A 13,298-nucleotide genomic window follows, 5' to 3' on the forward strand; every position below is an offset into this window, starting at 1 on the left:
TTTGTCTTTTATGACAGTGTGCAGACAGATGTAAGACAGATTCAAGGGTTTTTTTAGCATTATGTAACATGTTTTTGTGTTTTTCATCCATCCATCCATCCATCCATCCATCCATTTATTCATCCATCTCATCCATCCATCTATCCATCCATCCATCCATCCATCCATCCATCAATTTATTCATCCATCTCATCCATCCATCCATCCATCCATCAATTTATTCATCCATCTCATCCATCCATCTATCCATCCTTCCATCCATCCATCCATCCATCCATCCATCCATCCATCTATTCATCCATCAACCCATCAACCCACCATCCCATCCATCCATCTATCCATCAATTTCACCTGGACTGCTTCTTTGATCTGTGTGAAATCTGAGAGTCACCACATCCACGTCCATCCATTCATCAGCGTACCTTCCATCCTTCTATTTGTCTTTTCATCCATCCATCGGTGTGAAACCTGAGAGTTGCCGCACCTTCCAACTCTTTGAATAACAAACACACATGCAGCCCGACACCGGCAGCTTCTATAGCAAATGGATGCTTCACTGCACTCACCTTAAACTGCTTCTGTGCTATAATAAGAGCTTGTGTAAATGGATGACCTTTGCACAAGTGTTATGATCTCTGTGTCTCAGCTGGTATGTTCACAGAGTCACCAGCCTGTTTGGGAAAAAGTGTACCGATACATCTACATTTGTTCTCCATCAATGTCCTCTGTTTATTTAAAGGTGCCACCATGGTTTGTTTTATCTGCGATGCAGCTGTAAACACCCTGCGTGCCATCCAGGTCTTGAGGCGGCCTGCGGTCGTTAAAAGTAAATTAGAGCTTTTGTTTGTCCTGGAGGGAGTGAGGCTTGGAGATATGGAGAAGAAGAAGAAGAGGAAGAAGAAGAAGAGGAAGAAGAAGAAGAAGATTAAAAACAAATATCACAGTGGTCCATGCCAGCAAACTACCGCCCACCACCAGCTGCGCAAATGTGCATCGACACTTTCATTTACAGTGCAAAACAAGGAGAAACCTGATCTCTATTCCTGAACACTGGCACTACGCTGTTATCATCATGTTCAGTCAATTAAAGGAACAGCAACAGGAAGCAAGCAAGTGTAATTATCGAGAGTGTACCGAGAGCTGAAATGAAATTACTATGGAGCAGTTTGTATTTCTTTGGTTGCGATGATTTTATTGGTGCTTATTTTAGGTGTCGTGAACATAAAACCATTAAGGAGCACAGCGATGGCTCCTCGGGAACGGCGTCATTATTACATCCTGCGTCCGCGGAAATGGTGATGTATTCATTATCTGCGTTTGTGTCACATCGTGTCCACCGACCGACGCATCAATGCGGCAGTTTGCTTTAGCTGTTGATTCGTTCCGTGTTGCTCGGTAATTTGACCTCCAGCGCTGACTTGGCTTCTTACAGTTTGGCCCGCAATTGATTCAATTTGTCCTTGAAAGCTCTGCAAACACACGCAGAAGGGTTTTTGCTTTCTCTGTATGTTTAGACTGCGGCTCTGATCGAGGCTGGCCGATACGCTCTTGGAAATCAGGTGGCATGTTAAACTACAAAAGGACAATAAAAGGTGAGATTAATATTAAGAGTGATTATAAAGGTGTAAGTTGAAACTGGGGGGACTGTACAGCCTGACGAGGTCTTATCGGGAACACTGAGTTAAAACACATGTGTACTGCAGGCTTTTTAAAAACGAACAAAGCGACTGTGGCATTCTTCCTGCGTTAATCAGATCTATTAAAACAAGCTTCAGGAAGATCAATCAGCAGGGATTCAGACATCGAACAATGAGCGGGCAAATGAATGAGGTCACACTCTCTTGAGACCCGAGACTTTAATCTGGATAATGGTACAAGGAGCCTTCTCGAGAAGACAGTCGTAGTGATGGAAAATCACAAAGTACTGTACTTTGCTTGATTAATTCCATTTAGGCAACTTTTTTTTTCTTTTTACCACACCTGATTTCAGAGGGAAACTGACTTCTTACTTCAAAATGTCCTGCAACATGTATGATGATCTGCACAATGTGAGGCGTTCTTGTAAGATCTCCAAACAATGTGTAGTCGAAAGTATCTAAAGAGAAGGTTCAGACACAGTTTGCCTGTAGGTCTTTTTGTCCATCAGAATTGTTTTGGTGTGAGTTGTACCGATGTCTGCCTTCTGTCGAACATACTGGAACTAGAAGGCACCTGGCAAGCACAAAAAGAAAACATAAATGTGAACAACTCAACAATGCCTTTTTCCAGGACCGATGAATAGGCTTCTCAAGACAGATGCTGTTATTATCAACTGTTTTTTCTTCCCGTAAAACACTTCCCTATGCGTTGAGTTACGCAGTTGGCGTTGTTACCTGTAAGCACTTGTGCAGTTTGTTCTTGTGTCATTTTTTTCTTCCACAGAGAGATTTCATGCTTGTCTGCAAGACTGCAGAGAGAAACAGCGACGACATTTGTTTGTTTGTTTGTAATTGTTTTACTTGTAAATGAGTCATTTTATATTTTTCTCAGGGCTTTTCATTTATCAAAGATGAAGGGATCCCAGGATATCTGTCTAGCACTAACTGTTTTCTGGACAGCGCTCGCCGTGGTTCCACTTCTGTCAAACACTTTTCAAAAACATGAAAGCATGCTCAGAGTAAAGAGAGTGATCTCAGCCCTCGGGGCTGTCAATCGCAGCCTGCTGTCTTTCTCAAAACACTTACATGCTGTCAGAGGATTTACCTCTGACTCCCCTCAGGTATTTCACTGAAGGCGGCAGCACAGCAAAGGACCCTGAGATGAAGAATGAACCAGAGGGGGAAACAAGAAGCAAAAACAAGCTGTGAGAACCACTACACCGGTTTCACCCTGTTCTCAGCTGAGACGCGCCAAATGAAATGTAAACTAGCCGAGAGTGAGGCTATTCAAGACACCTTTTTAGTGGCACTGCCAAAGCAAATGCTTACACAAAGACTGACTGGATAACAGCTCACATGGGGAACAATCCAATAATGACGAGATGTTCTGCATCAGTGCAACTGGGTCCTTGGGACTTAATCATTTCAATCTGTCTGTGTTTTCATTGTTGATTTAAGTGTATACAGCAGTACCAGTCAACTACAGGTCAGTCTCGTGTATTAGGTTTTGAGGCTACGTATAAACTTGTGGGTTAAGATATTTATAACCATGGTGCTCACAGTGCAGCTCTACCTGCTTCTGTCTCTGGATAGAAACGTACATAACATCTTGAAACAGGGAGGAAAAGGGCAAATGACATTTTACCTACCATTTAAATTTAAATTCAAAGTGACTACAGGGACCTTTTTAGTGTTTATGAAATTGCCTTTCACAGCAAACAAGACCGTCAGTGAAAAGACTGCAATTCTTATATAGATATTATCAATGCCTGTGGTAAAGAAATTGAAATTGTGGAATGTACCTTTAAGAGATATGTCACTAGAGGCCGCCTTGTTTATCCTTGAGCACATACCAGTAAACAAGCTCCTGTCTTCATCCGCCTTTCAACTCAGGGTTTTTGGGACTTCTGTTTTGCCCGCCTATGGCAACACAGTAGACGTGCAACCAGGCTTTGTAAACTTGATGTGTGGTTAATAGACAACAAGCACTGCGGAAACCCCAAACATGCGTAACTTTCTTGTCTCTGACACTCTCAAAAAGCCTCGTTCATCAAGAAGCACAGACTCAAGCGGTTCCATGATCACATTTCTCACGTGCAAAATCACATATAAACACATTAGCTCACGGTCATCCATCCTGCGGTCCCTCTGTCACCCGCTCACGGGAAAAAAAAAATGCTTTTTTTTTTTTTCAGCGAAAACCGAAAGTTCCTTGTAGATGCTTTGAAGGGGCGCTGTGTAGTGTTGGGGGAAGAAATTCAAACTCTGAACTTTAACATTTACAGTATTAATGATGTGATAATACAAATGTATACAAAAGTTATTTCCATAACTGAATAAACACGCTGCTCTCAGAGGAAAACAGGGTCCCCAGAACACTGTTTGAAGCAACAGAAAGGTGGCAGGGTCCGCCACATATATACAAAGTAAAACAATATGAGCTTGTGCTGTCCTTTAATGTTAGTTTGTTTATCAAGTTATGAAAGCAAAGAGAGATTGTTTATTTGGTTTGTTTAAAAAAAAAAAAAAAATCAGTGGAGAGCTTTCTCTTCTGCTTCCTAAAACTACATATTGCTCCTTTACTTGTGCTCCAGAGAATGACCTGTCAGCGTCAGTACCAGCAGCACAGTGCTGCACCAGCACAGTGGGAGGGACTTCATAGATCCGACCGAGAGACTGGGAGGTACAGAGAGAGTCACAGAGAGAAAAAAGCGGAGGAGAGTCGGAGCTGGTGCAGTCTGTCTCTGTCTCTCTCCGTCTCACCACACAGCGCCACTTTTGAACTGCGCGCCGGCTCAAGAGACGCCTCATAAATATTTAACGAAAACCTGGAGTCTGATATCGCGGAGAAAGCAGAAGAAACAGAAGAAGGAAGTATTTAACAGTCGCTCAAGTGTTGCTGTTTCCCGGCTGAGTCAGTGAAAGGTGAGTGATCATTAATCACCACGATCAGAGGAGGTTCAGAGTGAGATCACAGCAGCGGCAGCAGCAGGGAGACTTTAACAAAGTGTGTGAGAGGAAAACGCTTCAGCGGATGGAGAGTTGTTGATGTTGCAGTGTGAAGTTTCAGCACTCAGTTTGTGATTGTGTCATCTCTTCTTCCACAGAGAGATTTCTAAACTCTGCGCAAGACGGAGGAAGGGGAAAGTCGACGAGTGGCGCTCTGAGTCAGCTCGGGGCTGATGGGTCTCTCCGTACATCCCCGCCGTCTCTGCTTCCAGGCGATGGTGTCAAGAGGTCAGGGTCTGTGTCTGCTGTCCGGGAGCTCCTCACCAACCCCCCTCTGAGCAGGCACACCTCTCCTCGGCAGCTTCACCATGAACGACAGCGAGTTCTCGCGTCAGTCGTGCTTCAACGTCTCCTGCAACGAAACTCCCACCGTCAACTGGGAAGGCAAGCCGGTAACGAGCATCGTCATGTTCCTGGCCGGCGTGGTGGGGAACCTGCTGGCCCTCTTCATCCTCGGGGTGCACCAGAAGGAGCATCGCTCCAGGTCGTCCGTCTTCTGCATCCTGGTGACCGGCCTGGCGCTCACCGACCTGCTGGGCACCTGCCTCCTCAGCCCGTCCGTGTTCATCTGCTACGCCCGCAACATGTCCCTGATCAGTCTGGGCGGTGACGGCCTGTGCAACCTCTTCGGCTTCGCCATGAGTTTCTTCGGCCTGGCGCCCACGCTCATCCTGTGCGCCATGGCCGTGGAGCGCTGCCTGGCCATCAGCCACCCGTACTTTTACTCCGTCAACATCCGCCGCAGCTTCGCCAAATTCACCCTTTTCTTCATTTACCTCTTTTCTCTGGTCTTCTGCCTCCTGCCGTACACCGGCTACGGCAAGTTCAGGCAGTACTGCCCCGGGACGTGGTGCTTCATCGACATGGACGCCACACATGACGACCACCCCAGCCTGGTGCGGGCCTTCTCTCTGTCCTACTCGTCCCTCATGGCGCTGCTCATCTTGGCGGTGTTCGTGTGCAACGGCTCGGTCATCGTCAGCCTGTGCAAGATGCACCGGAGCCAGATGATGCGGCGCGGCTCGGTCGGGTCGACGGGGAGGAGGAAGAAGCTGAGCCTGGCCTGGTTCGGACAGGGGGAGGAGGAGATGGACCACCTGGTGCTGCTGGCGCTCATCACTGTCATCTTCGTGGTCTGCTCCCTGCCGCTCACTGTGAGTTCACCTCTGACCTTCCATCAGTGTGTGTGTGTGTGTGTGTGTGTGTGTGTGTGTGTGTGTGTGTGTGTGTGTGAACCACAGATTGATAGCAGGTCTATTAAAGGTGCACTATGTCGTTTTTTCCCTTCAATTTCTAATCACAAGAGGAAGATCTTCATTGACTGATTTTTTTTTTTTTTAAATAAACAATAAACTGAATAAACAAACCAACACAGTTTCAAACTGTTTAAGTTTGTTTATTCTGTGGCAGACCCTGCCACTTTTCCAGCTTTAAACAGTGTTCTGGGGACTTTATTTTCCTCTTGAGAGCAGCTGGTTTAGTCAGTTATAAAAAAAAAAAAAGTGTGATTGCCCAAAGAAAATCAGAGTTTTAATTTCCCCTCCAAAATAACATAGTGCCCCTTTAAATTTCCCCTCTGTGTGACTTCGGTGACACATGTTGTGGTTTCAGCGTCATGATCATTTTGTTCAGGTTTTCGGCCTCTGAATCGTAAATCTGAATCTGATGGATTTATTGGACTGGAAAAAAGGAGGAGAGAGCTGCTGATGCTCTCATGTGTCATTTGTTCAGTTGTCGAGACATGAACCAAACCGCTCCATCGGAATTAAAAGAGGTTCAAAGAAGTTTTGCACTGAAAAGGGAGCAGAACAGTGAGTCTTGCACAGGCTGTTGCTGTTTTATTTATTAACTGTGGTCGGGAAAGTGAAACTCATTTTAGCTTTTACAATATATATGAGGTAATAACAGAAACATGCTGATAATTTGTCTACCATAACTGAGTAAAGGAGCTTATTATCAGAGGAAAATATGGTCCAGAAAACTGTTTGAAGGTTTACTCCGTTTTTCAGCCGTCTTCTGATTGAAATTTCGTCCCCATAACTACATCAAGCTCCTGGACCATGTGTCCAGCTGGATGTATGTCTGCACACTGACAACAGAGGGGGTTCTCCAGCATGGAGTAGGTTTACATTAGCAGTATAGACTTCCCGGCCTCCTATGCGTCCGTCTTAATAAAATAATTCCTTCCACTCTCTCTGTGATCATCGTGTACATTGAAAGCTCAGCTGGCATGGCGACCGTTGATGTTTTTGTTGCTGTGGTATGTGTTTGTCTCCTTCACGGTTGCGCCTAGCTCGGCTGGCTCCACTCATAAAAAAGGTGTGCCTGAGAGCGCAGCCCTCGCCACACAAAGCACTGTGCGTGTTCGTGTGCTGGTGCATTTTGTCTACACGGCCCCATATCGGCCCCTGTTCGAGAGCGCCAAACCTGACAACCCTGGAGGACTGGTCCGGGCCCTGCCTTTCCCACGGGGCAAAGCTCCTCCTGGCAGGAGTCTGTGGTGGAGCAGCCTCTTTGATATAGGCAAGAGGTCCTGAGGAAAGTCAAGGCTGGGGTGTAAAATAAAAACAGCTGGAGGATGTGAGTCGTGATATAAAAGGCATCTTTTTATATGTCCGCATTTTCTTTTGTAACAGCACCGGTGTGATGATTGAGTGGTGTACAGGAAGCGGTAAGAAGTGCCGTCTACTCATCGTCTGCATTCGAAGGGTTTGTGGTCACGGTTGGCACAAATGTTTAACGAACCCGCAGGCTTCCAGAAGTATTTACCCAGAGCTGTGGCTGAGGAGTGAACCGTGACGATGGCGGTGAACGCTTGTCAAGACCTTGTGACTGAGACTTCAGGAAACTGAAACCCCCAGCTTCACCACTGGCAAAGCTCGCCTTCTGTTCCGTAGAGTAATTGGGTCGTGTTTGTTTCAGTTGTCAAACAACATCGGAGAACTTGCTCATTCATCAAGATCTGTGTTGCCTCCGCGGTTCAGTAAGATTAACTGTAAATGGAACGGCAGCTTTGCTTTGCCCAAATACATAATTGATTTGATTACATTACAGCTCTAAATTTAGATTTTAACATGTCAAACAATCTAGACTAACAAAGACTGATCAGCAGTACATCATTCCGAACAATTCAGGACTGTCCGCGTCATCTGCGCAGACGTGTGTGTATATTTATTTTGGCCTGTTTGCTCGTGTGTGTGTGTGTGTGTGTGTGTGTGTGTATGCATCCTTGTGGTTGTAACCGAAAGAAGTGAGACGGCGGTGATGAAGTGTGCTTCCAGACCTCTGCGTCCTCATGATTAATACCAGTTATTTTGCCCGAAGCGCAACAGATGTTGGCGAGAAACTCTTTGACTCCGTTTACTGCAATGAAAATATTGTAAAGCACATGTTTTTATATGACTCACCTCAGACTGACACGGTCCAGTACAAGTGTGCTCCTCCACCTACACAAGCTGCATTCAGTCATTAGTCTTGCATCGAAACAACAACATGCCAACACAAACCATGTGTTCCTGCTCCGGCATGTGTTTCCAGTCAGTATTTCTTGACTCCAAGCATTTTGATGGAACTGACTATACCTTGGAGGACGATTGCTCTCAATCTCCGTCTGCAGCTGGACTTCATAAGCAGCGACTGCACGCTGGTGGCTGAGATGGAAATCAGGTGCTGGAAGAATGAATGCTTCCTTTTTTTAAATACAAGTTAAGCAGAAGAGATGAAAGATTATAGGTTCAGAAAGATTTTATTATTACTAGTGTCCATTGCGTCACATGCATGAATAATGTTGCAGACCAGCTGGTAAGAATTGCGTCATCCTGTCACTTTGGACAAAAACAAACGAGGTGGCAATCGCTCTGCATATTTCGGAGCTGTGATTGTCTCTTCACCCCAGCAAGGTTGTTCACTTTCAGACGGCAGAGGTTTACATGATTTTGGTGCGGTGATCAGGGAAGTGATAAAAGGTGCATGGGAATTTCTCAGAAAAGCGCAGTCTCTTTGGAAGTACGGGGGGTGTGCGGTGAGCTGTCAGAGATGCTCTAAAGCTAACCCATTGTCTCTGAATGTTTGTCTTGTTCGCGTTTACCTGAATCACACAGGCTTCCCAGGCTTGTCACTCCACAGCCCTGACCCTGGATGATATATATCACCTCCCACGCATTTAAACCTACAGAACATACTGTCCAATTACAGCAGGCAGCTCCGCAAAAAAGATAAGGTGTCATTAACCAGCTGAACTTGATGTGCTGAGTGTTATCACTGCAGCTGCTGTGTGAAAGCACGTTGGATTTGTTTGATGAAGCGTGAAACACGAGCTCTTCTCGGTTTGTTCTAGGAGAGACTGTTGACATATCGTCAGACGTTCCGCCATATGGAGTACATGGTCACTGCTTGTTAAACATGTTTAAATACAGCTACAAAATGCCATTGATGCAAAGTCTCCCCTCCCAGGATAATAAAACACATAAAACACGGGTAGTGCTGCATTGTGTAAGTTTACACTAGAGCTAACATATGTTAAAGGAGCTTAGGAACTCTCATGTTGATTCCGGCGGCTCCTGTGGAAAAACACGGTACAAGCACCACCTCCGGCTGTAATAAAGATCTTGAACATAGAAATTCATGGAATTGTAAGACTAATAACTGTAACGTGATGAACTTTTTGTTTTAGTGCCATTCAAACACCTCGGTCAGGTTACATTTAGTCTGCAGCTGCAACTGTAATGTTGCTTAGTAATAATAATATAGTTGAGAAAGTTAAAGTAATCACTGTAGTCACATTTTTTTTTTCAAGATCACTGGCTCACGATCAAAGATCAAAATGTTAATGGTGCGTTAAAGCTGATCACCCTCAATTGCGGCCTCATTACTTCCCTCTCAGTCCGTACGATGTCATCATTCTCCTGCGAGTATTTAAAGTCAGTATTTCAGGAGTATTGACAGAAGGGCTTCCCTCTGAAAGGGAAATCAGCACTTTGACCTGTCTTTGTCCAGGCATCTTCAGTTTATAAATGACAGTAGCTGTCTCCTGCTGGAAGCGACAGGTACAGACTGATAGCCTTGTCGTGACCGCTGTGACCCCGTCCTTAATATTCCCATGGGAACCACAGAGGCTGCCAGGTGAGTTATGTGTTTCCAGTCAATATCCGGATCAATAAAGTGGCGCACTCATATCACAAGCTGTACGCACGACTCTAAGTGCTTTCAGCTCTAAATGTCACCTTTTATCATAGCAATCAATGGTTTGGAACAAAAAATGTTAGCTTTCGTTTTGAGGTGCAACTCGCTGTTTGAATCTCTGATGAGAGTTTCCATTTGTGTTCTGAGTCTTTGTCAGCAGACTAATATTGTCCACGTTAGACGACGGGGAGTGCGACAAAGGTCCAGAAACTGAATTATGCCTCACTGCTGTGCTCATTAAAGTCCTAAATGATAGAGTAGAGGTCAGGAAGTTGGGAAAGAAGTGAAGAATTGCATTTTCCTAACAGAGAGTTTTGTTTACGTTCAGAGTTGCTAACCAGAGCACACTGTGAAAGCCTGAATGCATTTCCTTCCTTGCAGAGTTTTGTAATAATTTAAAACCTGCCAGGTGCACATCCATATCTGCTTGCCAGGAGCCTTTCTGCCTCATTTCTGCCGTTGGCACACCTCTACATTTCTCAGCGCATTACCCTCACCTGTAGCTCGCTCGAATAGCCTGAAAACATTGGCGTGACTGTGTGTTGTGTCACGATGTGCACAAGCATAGGCAATCCCTCCGTCTCGCCCCCTGTGGCTACCAAATAAAACGTTTCATGCAAATTTGAAAAAAAAAAAAAAAGTCTCAGTGGTTCACATGAGCACAGAACATCATGTGATTTGGAAAGAAAACAAAAGAAAAATGGAAATACCAAACTCTTTCCAATAACTCTAAGCGATGTGTCAGGAAGAAGATAAACAACTGCTCTCACACATTTACGGTCACAGGGCATCGTGCCTCCGGGAATCAGTACAGCACCTCATAAATCCGGGGCTGCATCTCACAGTAAGCCAAAAGAGAAGCGCTCTGAAACAAAAGCACGTGTGGAGTAAAGTTTGTGACGGTGTGGAGCAAAAGACTCTTTTGTGTTAAGATGCAAAAGCTTCATTGTTCACCTGTTCAGGAGCTCCGACTCTTGAGAAAGATTGAGTAACCAGCTAAAAGGGCCAACTGAAGGCCAATTACAGATGAGATGCTGCTTTAAAACAACAAAAACTTTGGATAAATGAGAAATTGTACTCCCACCCGTAGGACTTTAACCTTAAGCATTCAACTAAATCAACAGCCAGCAGCTCTTACATCCCTCAACATGCCCAGTCAAAGGCCGGACTCGTATGCCATCAGAAATATGCGGAATGACAGGATCGTAGTTATTGCCAGACACTCTCCTCCTCCTCCTCCAACTGGATATGATTGAGTTAATCAGCGTGGAGGAAGACGGGAAGTCCCAGAATCCAGACGATTCCAAGATGACTCAAAGCTGAAATGTCCTCCTGTCCCAGAGGTGGTATCGGATTAGTCTAGTTTTGCAACAGCACAAAACGGGAAAAAATGCTGGAAGTCTCTGTGACGACAGTGTGGTATAGCATGATGTTTGAGGTGTCGGATGCATGCACATGGCGCTGGGCGTGTAAAGGCATACGTGCTGTGACAGAGTTAAGAACACAGACAGCTTTGTCTCCCGACCTGTTATTATGCTCGAGAGGCTCGAGGTGCTGCTGGGAGATAATGCCATTGTGGGCTTCGTCCGGGTTTCTATAAAGGAAAGATGATGCTCTGCAATCAGCAGCAGGCTCAGTAAAATAAACAATGGGAGTTCTTTTCCTTGGTGGATGGACGCTTAATCCCACGTTCAACATATACAGAACACACACACACACTGGGACATTGACATATATAGCACAAATATACTCTATTACAGTTACCAGAGGGCCGCAGGCTTGCTAGTCCTTCCCTGGTTTGTTGCACGCCGTCATGTTTCCGTCATGTTTGGAAAAATCTGGTACAACGAATGATAGCGATGTCGATCCTCAAGGCTGTAAGGCGTAGATATTGAGCCCCTTTAATGTGTCATTAAAGTGCCTGGATGATCGAAACTATGGCCTCGGGCTTCAGTCACAGTGCAATAAGAGGTGAGCAGGTGCCAGACATTTTAAAGGGTTGAGGCACAGAATGACGAACAGAGGCTAAAGACAGATGTGGAGAGCAGATGTGAGATAAAAAGGAACAGTGGAAGTCATGGTTATTGCATGGCGTGCTATTTCACGGTGTGTTTTCACTTGTGGGAATGAATAAAATATTCATGAGTCAGTGGCCCAGTGATGTTATATGTTAACCTGAGCCTTCAAGCAGTTTGCATGAATTTTTATAAGCCAAACAGATCGTCTTCTGTTGTCTCTGAGCTTTTACCATTTTACCCAGTTACATCTGGCTTTTATCTTCAACCTGAATGTGTACAGTAAATGACAGTAGTCTGCGGTAGTCACAGGTGTTTATCAGCTCAAGCGCTGATGGGCTGTGATGGAAACGCCTCACTGGGGGGACACGCCCATTTTCACCCCTTTTTTAGACACAATGCTGTGATGCATGTTGAAGTTAAGAACGCTGGCTTTCTTACTTTAATACTTTTTGTATCCTTCTCTGTTTAAGAGGCATTCAAACAGTGGGTGTTGAGTTTGAAACAGAATCAGAAGTTAAAGATATTTTAAAAAATGGAACCACTGTTAGTGGCAAAGCTTGCGCATGCGCATCTCTCAACTGAGATGAGAAAAGAAGTGAGATGTCTCACTCCTTAGCAGCTTCTTTTACCAGGTCGGTCCAGAAAAAATGTTATTGATTAAGACTTCTGGATGTAGTTCAGTGGGGTTCATGATTTGCTGATTTTCTACTGTTCCCTGTTTCTCTGGTGCATTTGTGATGACACAAGGACAACAAAAAAAAACATCGTCTCAGATTTTGGGTGTCGTTATATAATGTCTCATGGCTCAAGTGTCGTCTCCTCCTGGTTTTAACGGCTGCATTACAGTAAAGTAAACTTACCAGACAGTTGTTACTACTTGTTCTAATGCTTGCGTTTATCTACTTAAGACTACTTAGTCATTATACCCACGCTTATTTCCCTCTCCGCTGTTGTGTTACCCTGAGAATTTCTCCCAGGGGGGGATCACTAAAAGAACATCTTATATTATCTCACTTAGTCATCTGTGCAGTATTGTCACAATATCAATATTGAGGTATTTGGTTTTGTTACCTAGTCCTGAAGTGTCTTTGAGAAGATTTCAAAATATGAAGACATACTGTAAGCTGATGAGAGCTGTAAGAGTGATTTAAAAACAATGAACTTGTGGGCTGAAAAAAACAGCTTAAAAATGCTAAAACATCTCAGTAGCTGAGGGTGATAATCCTCTGTGAGTTCATCACTACAGTATACTACAGTGGCCCATTTTTTCATGTTTTTGTAAATGCTTGAGTTGCCACATTTTTCTGTGGAAGTGGAAATGGTCAAACTTGCCTTTTTTTGGATTAGTCAGAATGTGTCACAGCATCAAAGCATTCAGCCTGCGGTGAAACCGTTGTGGATTTGAAGTCAGTACAATGTTAATTCGAATGGTGAAACAGCAACAATGAACAAT

General features: G+C 44.6%; 1 protein-coding gene across 1 annotated transcript in view; it reads left to right on the top strand.

The window, feature by feature from the left end:
* Window positions 1–4,165: 4,165 nt before the first annotated feature.
* The window catches only part of ptgir (prostaglandin I2 receptor), a 28,481-nt gene continuing 19,348 nt past the window's right edge, over window positions 4,166–13,298 (top strand). The window contains exons 1-2 of the mRNA XM_037117570.1: window positions 4,166–4,562; window positions 4,745–5,800. Of these exons, the coding sequence (XP_036973465.1) occupies window positions 4,955–5,800 (846 nt within the window). The 5' untranslated portion in view covers window positions 4,166–4,562; window positions 4,745–4,954. The remainder of the gene's footprint in view (window positions 4,563–4,744; window positions 5,801–13,298) is intronic.

This window comes from Acanthopagrus latus, chromosome 2, assembly GCF_904848185.1.
Source record: "Acanthopagrus latus isolate v.2019 chromosome 2, fAcaLat1.1, whole genome shotgun sequence".
In the NCBI taxonomy this organism is placed as follows: Eukaryota; Metazoa; Chordata; class Actinopteri; order Spariformes; family Sparidae; genus Acanthopagrus; species Acanthopagrus latus.